This window comes from Microtus ochrogaster, linkage group LG9 (assembly GCF_000317375.1).
Source record: "Microtus ochrogaster isolate Prairie Vole_2 linkage group LG9, MicOch1.0, whole genome shotgun sequence".
In the NCBI taxonomy this organism is placed as follows: domain Eukaryota; kingdom Metazoa; phylum Chordata; class Mammalia; order Rodentia; family Cricetidae; genus Microtus; species Microtus ochrogaster.
The window spans coordinates 31,304,889-31,317,174 of record NC_022034.1 but is presented as its reverse complement, the minus strand read 5'-3'; the positions used below and the strand labels follow the sequence as shown (position 1 = coordinate 31,317,174).

Genomic DNA, 12,286 nt, shown 5'->3' with positions numbered 1-12,286 from the left:
AGAAGCATCAAGTATAATTTCCTAATGAAACACCTCCTTATTTTCTCTATATCCATTTATAATCTTTGATTCTGGTTCATGGTCATGGTTCAGTCAAAAAGCCAGTGTTCCACTATTTCTGTGTGTCTATACCTTCGTAGATATTCCAGTGGTCTCTAAATTTAGTAAGGGAACTTTTGGGAATTCCTGTGCCACTGAATGCTAGAGATTGGTGCAATTTAATTAACCTCTTTAAAAATATTGATTATCCAGCACGGGTTGGATTTCTTCCAGGAACTAGAGCATCAAAGGTATAAAAGAAATTGTGTTTGCAGTTAAAGATCTTGAGTTTAGTGAATTAAATGGAGATACATGAAGTTATTTTTAGGAGAGAGACTGTGAAGATGGAGCGTGAGCAGCGTACCATGGGAGCATAGGAGCCAGAGGAATCCTTCCCATTGTGGGACTTATAGAACGGTGGTAGGCACTAAGTTAGGTACAAGAACACTGCAGCTGGTCCTCCTGCACCCATCTGTCTCACAAATGTGTAACAGAGAATAACTGGGTGAGATTGATCCAGTCCCCACTTGGATGGAGTGCTATCCAACTAAAACTGTTAGTAGTAGTAGTATTAAGAAGCATTTGTCTGTCTATTTGCCACATCTAAGTCAATTAGTTCTCAATATTCCAATATTCTCCTAGCTACTTGTATTATCCAATCAGAGTAGATGTCTAGACTTTTATTCATTGGTTATGGGTAAAGGTTTCTTTTTTGGTTTTGTTTTTGTTTTTTTTTTTTTTGTGTGTGTTTCACTGGTCATGATTAAAGAAGTATGTGGCTCTGACTGATACTGGCAGAGATCTACCTTATGACCACGACCAGGTTCTGCATAGAATAAGCCAGAAGGCACAGAAGAGGGGAGAGATAAAAAGATCTTCAGCACTGATGTCATCATTAAGACATTTGACTGACTATGCTGAAGAGTTCTCTTTCTCGCTAATTATAAGATCCAATACATTTCTATACCATTAAAGATGGTTTTCATTGCACTTTCAATTACTATATGATTTGAAAACATCCTGAATCTGGAAAGAATTTTACAGTGAGATAGATATTAATAGCTAGAAGATGGAGGGAGAAATATATTTTAAATAATACAAAAGGCTTGATTAAAGGTATTTAAAAACTGCTGTGTGTGTTTGTGTGTGTGTGTGTGTGTATTGGTGTGTTGTGTAAGGTGTGTTCAAAGAAGGTTTTTTTATATGAAGCATCTGCAGTAGAAGACAGCCTACTCTTATATCTTATTTCTAATTAAAAAAGACTAGACAAAAAAAGACCTTGTTCCTAACTGAAGAAGGCAAAGAAAAGCAATACTCAGGGAAGAGTTGAGTGTTGTTTATCCAGTGACATGTACTGAATACCCAATGTCACATTTGCAGAGAACATCGCCAACGAATTTTTATCTCCATTATTAAAATAAAAATAGTTTTTATTGAAAACAAAGAAAAGATTTTTAAAATGGAATTCATAATAAAGCAGCCATTTCCTAAGGCCTATATCATTTATATATACTATGTATATGCCCATTGTTAGTACTGCTAGTGTATAACTAAAGGGTTTTCCATTTTAAAGCCACAATGATCACGTTAAAGGAAAGACGGGTGCTTATTTATTCTCTAGTTAGACCTTTCAACTTGCCTTTTTGAAATTTGATGATATTTGTTAAAAATCAACGCCAATGTAAATGGGAAATCTTATAACCATATTTTTATTAGATGTATATATTTATAAATGCAAATGTATGCATGATTTCTAACTTATTCTAACAAGTCACAATTCCTTTTTTGAAGGTGGCCTAAAATCTTACAAAGAACTTAGGATGTGAGCGCATCCAGACATATTTTAACCAAAAGAAATAGTATGTATTGTGTATGGAGCATTTTGGAAAGTATTTTTCATTCTGCACAGGGAATGGCAAGAAGGAAAATGTGAAAGTAGGAAATTCAATTTCCAGATGCATGAGCACCTGGATAAAAGAAGGTTCCCAAGAGAGCAAAGATGCCATAGAGATAATTTTGTCAAGGACAGCACTAAAGAATGGGTACATGACCTCGAGTGGGGTAACCCAGACCCAGAGAAACAAACATATGTTTTCATTTATAAGAGGATATTAGCTACAATCCACAGACCCAGGAAGATTAGGTAAAGGGGAGGGTTCCAGGGAGAAAGCATGAATTTCCCTGGGAAGGGGCAATAGAGTAGATTTTGCAGGTGGACTGGGGACAGGTGAGGATGAGAACAGGAGACATCAGGTGTGGGGGGAGATGGAGGAAGAAAGGGCAGTGAGAGACCATTGGAACTGGGGAGCACTTGAGAGATAGTGTGGAAACGTAGTGCAATAGAAGTTTTCTTGATTCTATGAGGATGACCCTAACAAGGACTTTTAGTAATGGAAGATAGAGTCTGAACTGGCTATTTACAGGCAGGTAAGGCTTCGATGCTGGAATTGGGTTACACTGGTTGAATTTTTGGCTGAAATGGTACTACTAAGATCCCTAAACAACCCAGGCTGATGCAAAAACAGAAGGTTGCTCTCTGAAAATTTACAATGGGCCCCATTGCCAAAAACAATATCCACATAGCTCATTGAATAATGTAGAGGCATCAAGCTGGTGCTCGCTTGAAAGCTTCACCCCTACATTCTAGTCTCTTTGGCAGGAGAAGGTACTCTGCAGGCTACAGAAAGTCAAACCTGGACACCAATCCAACCACAAAACCCTCTACCTATAATCTGTCCTGCCTACAAGATGTGCTGGGGCAGTAGTGGCATAGAACTTTGGGAATGGCCAATTGAGGACCATAACAAGAGAGGGAGCCAATGGCCCTGGATGGCCAGGAACAGGAGACTGGATAGTCCAGAAAACTAGAATAGAACCAAATATGACTGGAAAAAAAAATCAATGAAGGGATTCCTAATGATATTCTTCTGTACTTATAGATGAGTGCCTTGTCCAGTCATCATCAGACAGGCTTCCTCCTGCACCAAATGAGAGCAGATGCAGAGTTCCACGGCCAGACATTATGCAGAGTCTATAATTAGAGTTCTCCATCGGGTTCCTCTCCTTGGAGTTAAGGGAATCCTTCTGAAGAGTGATAAGAAAGACTTGGAGCCAGAGGAGTTGAAGACACTAGGGGAACATGCCCAACTGAATCAATGAAGCAGGGCTCACATGGGCTCACAAGACGGAAGAAGCAAGCACAGGGCCTGCATCGATCTGAGAAAGGTCCTCTCTGTGTGTTATGGCTGTTAGCTTGGTGTTTATGAGGGACTCCTACAATGAGAGGGGTGTATCTCTGGTTCTTTTGCCTACTCTTGAGACTTTATCCCTCCTGTTGGGTTGCTTTGTCCAACCATGATATGAGGACTTTTGCTTTGTCTTAGTGTGTCTTGTTTTGTGCTGCTTGGCTGTAATCTCTCAGGGATCTGCTCTCTTTTGAAGGGGAAATAGAAGAGGGAGTGGATCTGGGGAGAGAAAAGTAGTGGGGAAGCCAGAAGGAATGGAAGGAGTGAAAACTGTGGTTGGGAATGTATTGTATGACAGAAGAATTTATTTTCAACTAAAAAAATATATTCAAATTAATAAGCAAAATAGAAAATAAAACCTCACGTAGCATATATATTTCCAACAAATTAAACTCAAAGTGCACTATGTCTGGAGAGTTGCGGGGAGAGAAACCATCTTACCTGGACACTGGTCAGGGTCGTGTACTGGTAAGCCTTGACCACCAGGTAATTAGCTTCCAGGTCTATGAGTCCCAGGATCATGTACTTCCACCATCTTCGTCGTAAAATTGCCAAGAGGTTTTCTTCTCCTGTGGTAAAAAGTTAAAAAAAAAAATAGGGCTTAAGTTCTTGACACATTACATATTTAGAATTCTAACATGCTGTTGTATTATATACCCATATGTGCATTTTTATCAGAAATTTACCCAATATTTAGTGGCTTAATCTATCAAAGACTCACATACTTTACTTAGGAAATTGTCTTCATGGTCACTTTTGGGTCTTCAAATTAGTTTCTACACCAGGGTGAGACTGAGTAGGTCATTGCTAACTTTGGCATATTGACTGTGTGTGTGTGTGTGTGTGTGTGTGTGTGTGTGTGTGTGTGTGTGAAAGAATAGCTGTGCCATGAGAAAAGTGAAAGAAAAAATGTTCAAGAAAGGGTACATTGCACAAAAAACTCAGGACATTACAAATAATGCTGCTATGAACATAGTTGAGTGCATGTCCTTATGGTATGCTTGAGGATTCTTTGAATATACACCCAAAAGTGGTATTGCTGGGTCTTGAGGTAGGTTGTTTCCTAATTTTCTGAGAAATTGCGATACTAATTTCCAGAGTAAAAGTACCAGTTTGTACTCCCACCAGGAATGGAGGAGTGTTCCCTTTACCCCACATTCTTTCTAGCATAAGCTGTCATCAGTGTTTTTGCTCTTGGCCATTCTGACAGGTGAAGATAAAATTTCAGAGATGTTTTGATTTGCATCTCTCTAATGGCTAAGGATGTTGAGCATTTCCTTAAGTGTCTTTCGGCCATTTTAGATTCCTCTGCTGAGAGTTCTCTGTTGAATTCTGTACCCCACTTTTTATTAGATCATTTATTCTTTTGATGACCAATTTCTTGAGTTCTTTGTATATTTTGGAGATCAGCTCCTCTGTCTGAATTGGGGTTGGTGAAGATCTTTTCCCATTCTGTAGGCTGCCATTTTTCTTGTTGACCATGTCCTTTGCTTTACAGAAACTTTTCAGCTTTTGGAGGTCCCATTTATTAATTATTGCTCTCAGTGTCTGTGCTACTGGGGTTATATTTAGGAAATGGTCTCCTGTGCCAATGCATTCAAGTGTACTTACTTCCTACTTTCTCTTCTATGAGGTTCAGTGTGGCTGGCTTTATGTTGAGGTCTTTGATTCATTTGGACTTGAGTTTTGTGCATGGTGATAGATATGGATCTATTTTCTACATGTTGATATCCAGTTATGCCAGTACCATTTGCTGAATATGTTTTTTTTCCCATTTTGTATCTTTTGCTTCTTAATCAAAAATCAGGTGTTTGTAGGTGTGTTGATTGATATCCAGGTCTCCAATTAACTTCTATTGGTCCTCCTGTCTATTTTTATGCCAATACCAGACTGTTTTGAGTACTATATCTCTGTAGTAGAGTTTGAAGTCAGGGATTGTTATGTCTCCACAAGTTTCTTTATTGTACAGGATTGTTTGGGCTACCCTTTGTTTTTGTGCTTTTTTCATATGAAGTTGAGTATTGCCAGAATCTGGAAACAACCAAAATGCCCCTCAATCAAAGAATGGATGAAGAAAATGTGGTACATTTACACAATGGAGTACTACACAGCAGATAAGATAATAACATCTGAAATTTGCAGGCAAGTGAATGGATCTAGAAAACATCATATTGAGTTGGGTAACCTGTTGCGGGAGGTCCTTCCACTCCTCCAGCCTATAGCCGCTGAGATACCAGCCCATTGGGGCGTGGTCTCTCTCCCTTTAAAAAAGCGGCCACTTCCCTCTCCTCTCTCTCTTCACTTCCTGCTCCGCTGGCGACTAGACTCCCTTCCTGGTTGTGCAGAGGGCTGACGGTGATCTGTAAGTTTTTTCCCCTTTAAATAAATACCACCCTATTAATCATAATTCCAAACTGCTGTGGCATTGTTTGTGACTTACGCCTTCTGTAACCCAGACCCAGAAAGACAAATATTTTATATACTCACTTATAAGTGGCTTTTAGACATAAAGCGAAGAAAAACAAGCCTATAGTCCACAACCCTAGAGAACCTAGACAACAAAGGACCCTGAGAGAGACAATCATGGATCTAATCTACATGGAAAGTAGGAAAAGACACCATCTCCTGAGTAAATTGGAAATATGAGGATCATGGGAGAGGGCAGAAGGGGAAGGGGGAGTGTGAGAGAGGAGTGGAGAAAAATAGGTAGCTCAATAAAAACAATAAAAAAGAAAAAAGAAAAGGGGGAAATTGTAATCAGAATATGTTGTATAATAAAAGTCTATTTTCAATAAAAGAGAACTTTATTAAAAACACAAAACTCAGACCATCCAAAATTTCAAGACTGTGTTAGAACAGACCAAAAGAAAAGCATCTCATTAGAAGCAGTTTGTATGTGTAGTAAGACTTTAAGATGGCATCCAAAAGATTCTTTTGCTTGAATGTCCATGTCTAATCTAGATCTGTGTGAAGGATGTGTAGAGAGAAAGCTTCAGATTGGAAAAACTCACCACCTGACCCTTCTCTCAGTGCTGCCAACAATTTCATCACCTTGTCTGACATTCTTAGAACCTGGACAGACTTTAGATATCTTCAATCTTATTGTCATATGTATTTCAAGCTGAAATAAATATTATTTCTGAAAATGACCCAATGATAATTACATACAAATATTTGTGGCCAGCTTGTGAAGTCTTCACAGACAACATTGAATATATAGACATTCTGATTGAATAGTGATGTATATATATGACTCAGTATTGTTTGATAAATTATTCCAATACATAGATATTTAAAACAAAGTATGTTTATTGTGTTCTAGTTTCAAAGAATCTGGGTGCAGCTTAACTAAATGATTATGATTCAAGACTTTGTTCCCCCACCCACACAACCCCCAGCAACCAGGTAGTAGCAACCTCTCTCACCAAATATCCCCCACCCCAGCCTCTGAACACAAGCACAACGGGCCCCAATTGTACCTGGACCAACAGGTTAGTGTCTGAGATTCCAGCTGGAGAGCCCTGCTCTTTAAACCCTAACTCCCATTCCTCCCACAACCATGGCAACACCAGGGACCAGGTAGCAGCACTCTCTCTTGCCAACTATCCTCCACCTCTCCACCAAGGACCACAGACCCCACTGGCTCCAACTGTACCTGGAGAAACAGCACCAATGACAACTGAGGCCACAGGCCCCAAATACATCAGGAGGAAGAGTGACCACCTGAACTACAGGCCCCACCCATACTGATTGGAGGAAAAGATGGGTAGATGGCCATGTAAGAATGCATTCAACAACATAAAGAACAATATGGTGCCACCAGTAACTAGTGGTCCTACATCAGTAAGACCTGAACAGTCCAACATAGAAAGAAAGCAGAAGAAAATGACCTTAAAAACAACTTTATGGAGACAATGAAGGCTCTTAAAGAAGAAATGAAAAATTCCCGTAACGAAACAGAGGAAAGATTTAAGAGTTCAGGAAGTTCCAGGCAGACTGCCAGCCAGGGACTCAGTCTCATCTGAAGGATTGATGAAGAGGGGGCCTTTGGCTGTTGGAAGCTCTTTAACCGTTACCAGAGGAGACTGAATGTGGAACCAGCCCAAGAGAGGAAAGTGTGTCATATCCAACAAAGCTGAAAGGAGTTGGAGATCTGAAGAGCACTTTGACATGGGACATGGAAATACAGTTTGAATTTGTCCTGCTGGCTTTTGGTCTTGCTTTGATTCAGTATTTCTTTACTATGCTCCCTTCCCTTCATTTTGGAATAGTAATGTATATCCTGTGCCACTGTGTGTTGGGAGCATGTAATTTGTTTAGTATTTTTATGGGGGTTACAGTAAAGAAATTGCCTTGAGTCTCAGAAGAGACATTGAACTTTGAAACAGTCTTAGATTATGGGGACTTTTGAAGTTGAACTAAATGCACTTGGCATTATGATAGAACTGCAAACCTAGAGGGGCTGAGGATGAAGTGTGGTGGTTTTAATGAGACGGACATGCCAGCTGATGAGCTATGAGGGAAGGATTAGGGGATGTGGTTTTGTTAGGGGAGATGAGTTACTAGTTATGGGCTTTGAGGTTTCAAAAATCCATACCAGGCCCTGTGTTTCTCTTTCTTTCTGCTGTTGCAAGTGGGTTAGGATGTAAAGCTCTCGGGTGCTACTTCAGCACCATGCTGCCTACATGATGCCACACTCCCTGTCATGACAATAATGGACGAAACCTCTGTTAGAGTTATTCTTGGCTGTCAGCTTGACTATGTCTGCAATTAACTAAAACCTGAATGGGCGAGCATAACTATGAGGCATTTTTCATTATTAAATCATTTGAAGTGGAGAGAACTAATCTGGATTTTTGAGGTGGGAAAATAAACATTTAGTCCAGTTCTTTTGAGGTAGGAAGGTCCATCTTAAATATGGACCAAACCTTCTGCCTCCAGCCTATATAAAGGAATGAAGGAAACTTGCTCTCCTTACCAGCTTGCTCTCACCCTCCCTGCCAAGTGCAACTATAAAGTCATGGGTCACTGTCACTGGCATTAAAGCCTACTTCTTTGGGATTCCAGGATTTACTGAAGACCTGCTAAGATATCCAGCCTTATGGACTGAAAAACTACTGGACTCTTGGATCTCCCATTCAAAGGCAGCCAGTGTTAGATTAGCTAAACCACAGACTATAAGCCATTCTAATAAAAAAATCTAAAACTAAAAGCAATCCTCCAATCAATACTTTCTTTTATAAGAGTCGCCTTGGTCATGGTGTCTCTTCAGAGCAATAGAAACCCCAAATAAGTACTGTTCCCTAGTGTCCCAAAAAAGTACCAGTATACACCTCTTTTTTTAAAAAAATATTTTTATCAAGCTATATATTTTCTCCGCTCCCTCTCCTTTCTCTCCCCCCTTCTACCCTCTCCCCTACCCTTCTACCTTCTCCCATGATCCCCATGCTCCCAATTTACTCAGGAGATCTTGTCTTTTCCTACTTCCCATGTACGATTAGATCCATGTATGTCTCTCTTAGGATCCTCTTTGTTTTCTGGGTTCTCTGGGATTGTGAATTATAAGATGTTTTATCTTTATGTCTAAAAGCCACTTATGAGTGAGTAGATATAATATTTGTCTTTCTGGGTTGGGTTACCTCACTTAATATGATGTTTTCTACATTTATCCATTTGCCTGCAAATTTCAAGATGTCATTATTTTTTTCTGCTGTGTAGTACTCCATTGTGTAAATATATATATCATGTTTTCCTTATCCATTATTTGGTCAGGGGCATTTAGGTTGTTTCCTGGTTCTGGCTATGACAAACAATGCTGCTATGAACATAGGTGAGCACATGCCCTTGTGGTATGCTTGAGAAATTTTTGGGTATATACCCAAAAGTGGTATTGCTGGGTCTTGATGAAGGTTGCTTCCTAATTTTCTGAGGAATCATCATACTGATATCCAAATGGGCTGTACCAGCTTGCAATTCCACCAGCAATGCAGGAGTATTCCCTTTATCCCACATCCTCTCCAACAGAAATTATCATCAGTGATTTTGACCTTGGCCATTCTTACAGGTGTAGGATGGAATCTCGGTTGTTTTGATTTGCATTTCTCTGATGGCTAAGGATGTTGAGCATTTCCTTTAAGTGTCTTTCAGCCATTTTAGATTCATGTGTTGAGAGCTCTTTGTTTAGGTCTATACCCCATTTTTCATTGGATTATTTGTTCTTTTGATGACCAATTTCTTGAGTTCTTTGTATATTTTGGAAATCATTCCTCTGTCCAATGTGGGGTTGGTTAAGATCTTTTCCCATTCTGTAGGCTGCCATTTTGTCCTGCTTACTGTGTCCTTTGCTTTACAGAAGCTTCTCAGTTTCATATGATATGATAGTTTACATAAGTAACACCAAAAATTGTACCAAGGAATTTCTACAACTCAAAAACACCTTAAGTAATGTAGCCAGATGCAAGATTATCTCAAAAAAAATCAGTATCCTTCCTTTACACAGATGATAAATGGGCTGAGAAAGAAATCAGAGAAATATCACCCTTCATAATAGCCATAAATAACATAAAATATCTTGGAGTAACTTTAACCAAACAAGTGGAAAACCTGTATGACAAGAACTTTAAATCCTTGAAAAAAGAAATTGAAGAAGACACCAGAAAACGGAAAGATTTCCCATGCTCTTGGGTAGATCCAATTAACATAGTTAAATAGCAATCTTACCAAAAGCAATCTACAGATTCAATATAATACCCAACAAAATTCTTCACAGATCTCTAAAGAACAATACTAAACTTCATATGAAAAGGCAACAAAGAAACAAACAGGATAGCCAAAACAATCCTGTGCAATAAAAGAACTTCTGGAGGCATCACAATACCTGATTTCAAACTCTACTACAGAGTTACAGTACTGAAAACAGCCTGGTATTGGCATAAAACCAGACAGGAAGACCAATGGAACTGATTCAAAGACCTGGATATCAATCCACATATCTATGAACACTTAATTTTTGACAAAGAAGCAAAAAATATAAAAGGAAATAAAGCATATTTAACAACTGGTGCTGGAATAACTGGATATCAACATGTAGAAGAATGAAAATAGACCCAATAGATCCATATCCATCATCATGCACAAAACTCAAGTCGAAATGGATCAAAGATCTCAATATAAAACCAACCACACTGAAACTCATAGAAGAGAAAGTGATAAGTACACTTGAATGCATTGGCACAGGAGACCACTTCCTAAATATAACTTCAGCAGCACAGACACTGAGAGAAATATTTAAAAAATGGGACCTCCTGAAACATCATACACTTCTCACAGAACTGCTGCCACTCTTACTTCTGTTCCTTGGATTTGGACTCTGTGATGTGCTCTGTGAGTAAACGTGCTTCTGCCACTTGCATTGCTTATCTGTTTCTTACCTTTATTACTCATTAAGTTATTCACAATCAGAACAAACTGGCATTGTCTTGGTCTTTAACTCCAGGATCCAAAAGTCCATGACAAGTAGTCAGTAAATAATATATAAATAAAGTTTATATTTAGTCATCTCAGAAAGGTGAAATAACACTGAAATTGAGTTAGTTAAAATACATCCACTACATTCTGGCTCCTACCACGGAGAGAGCTTTCTAGTTGAAACTATGACATTGACAAAGCTAATTTGTTGAGTATTTGACACATAATACATGGGATAGAGGCCATAAAATTGTTAATGGTGTATTTAACCTCAAAGCAGCCATTCTAAAGTCACAGGTCATTGTCCCTGCTATTTTACATGATGAAGGATTGCCAAATCAGAGTCTAAAAGCCACATCTCAACACACATTGCTGGAATATTAGGTTATAGTGATGTGACTTGGCTCACTAACCAAGAACATATGCAAAATCATCATTATATAGGCTCAGACAAAGGATAGGTTGCCTTGCTGGTCTGCTGATAACAACTTCAAGGAAATACACACCATGGAATGTTTCCACGGTGTTTCATTTGATGACTCTGTAAACACTCAACAGACATGATTAGCAGAATTATTCAGGATGGATACTACTTCTTATCCAGGAAGGAGACTATTTTGCTTAAAAAGGAGTACCTGACTCACACTGCAGTACAGTAGATAATTAAAGCTTTAAAGTAATGACAATATATTTTTGGAATCCCTGTGCTAAAGGTCCCTCTGAATCTCAAGAAAGAGAGAAATCCATGGGAATATCACCCATCAATGTGAATGCTTTGAAATCACCTCTGGATTTTAAAGGGTAATAAAACCTATGAACAATGAATAGAATCTTTGGGATTGCAGTTTGGTATTTAAATATAGTCTGTTTTCTAATGTTTCACTATCTGTATGGTTGGATACAAATAAAAACACTGGATAAGAAAGTATTAATGTACTCTCCATCTTGATTTAACAAATGTTAACATTTTGTGATGTTAGCTTCAGGTCTTTTTTGAGAAATTATTATAGAAGAAATTGAAGTCCACCTTCTACCCCTGCCAGATTCTATTTCTGAACAGTGATTGTATGGGACTTTCCTGAACACTGCCAAGATTCTGGATATTTTAAGAAGGTTCCCCACACCAAATTTTAAAACTAATGCCGGATGGGAGGGTAGTCTTCAAAACACTACAGCTTTCTAATTGTTTGATTGGTTTAAATTTAGGAAGTTAGCTGAAGAGGAGAGAGTGTCAAGGCTGTGCTTGTAAGCCTTTTCAGTAGTAGCTTGTCTTCCAACAGAACGAAATATTATCCACCCCTATGCAAAATCTTGAATGCATACGAGATGCATCCCCATATAACAAGGTCCTATAAACCCCCAGACTTGGATTAAAAGTACACATTCACACACACACACACACACACACACACACACACACACACACACACACACACCTCCATGGGCTTTTGAAATCTTGACAGATTAAAGCAACAATTAATAATTGCATCAATTTCCAACTTGGTGAACCACGTGTTTTTATTGGGGTTACTTAC

General features: G+C 38.8%; 1 protein-coding gene across 1 annotated transcript in view; it reads right to left on the bottom strand.

Moving 5' to 3' along the window:
- Positions 1 to 12,286, bottom strand: part of Slc35f1 (solute carrier family 35 member F1) — a 431,638-nt gene that overhangs the window by 86,962 nt on the left and 332,390 nt on the right. Inside the window, exon 3 of the mRNA XM_013352427.2 lies at positions 3,726 to 3,853. Coding sequence (XP_013207881.2) covers positions 3,726 to 3,853 — 128 coding nt within the window. The remainder of the gene's footprint in view (positions 1 to 3,725; positions 3,854 to 12,286) is intronic.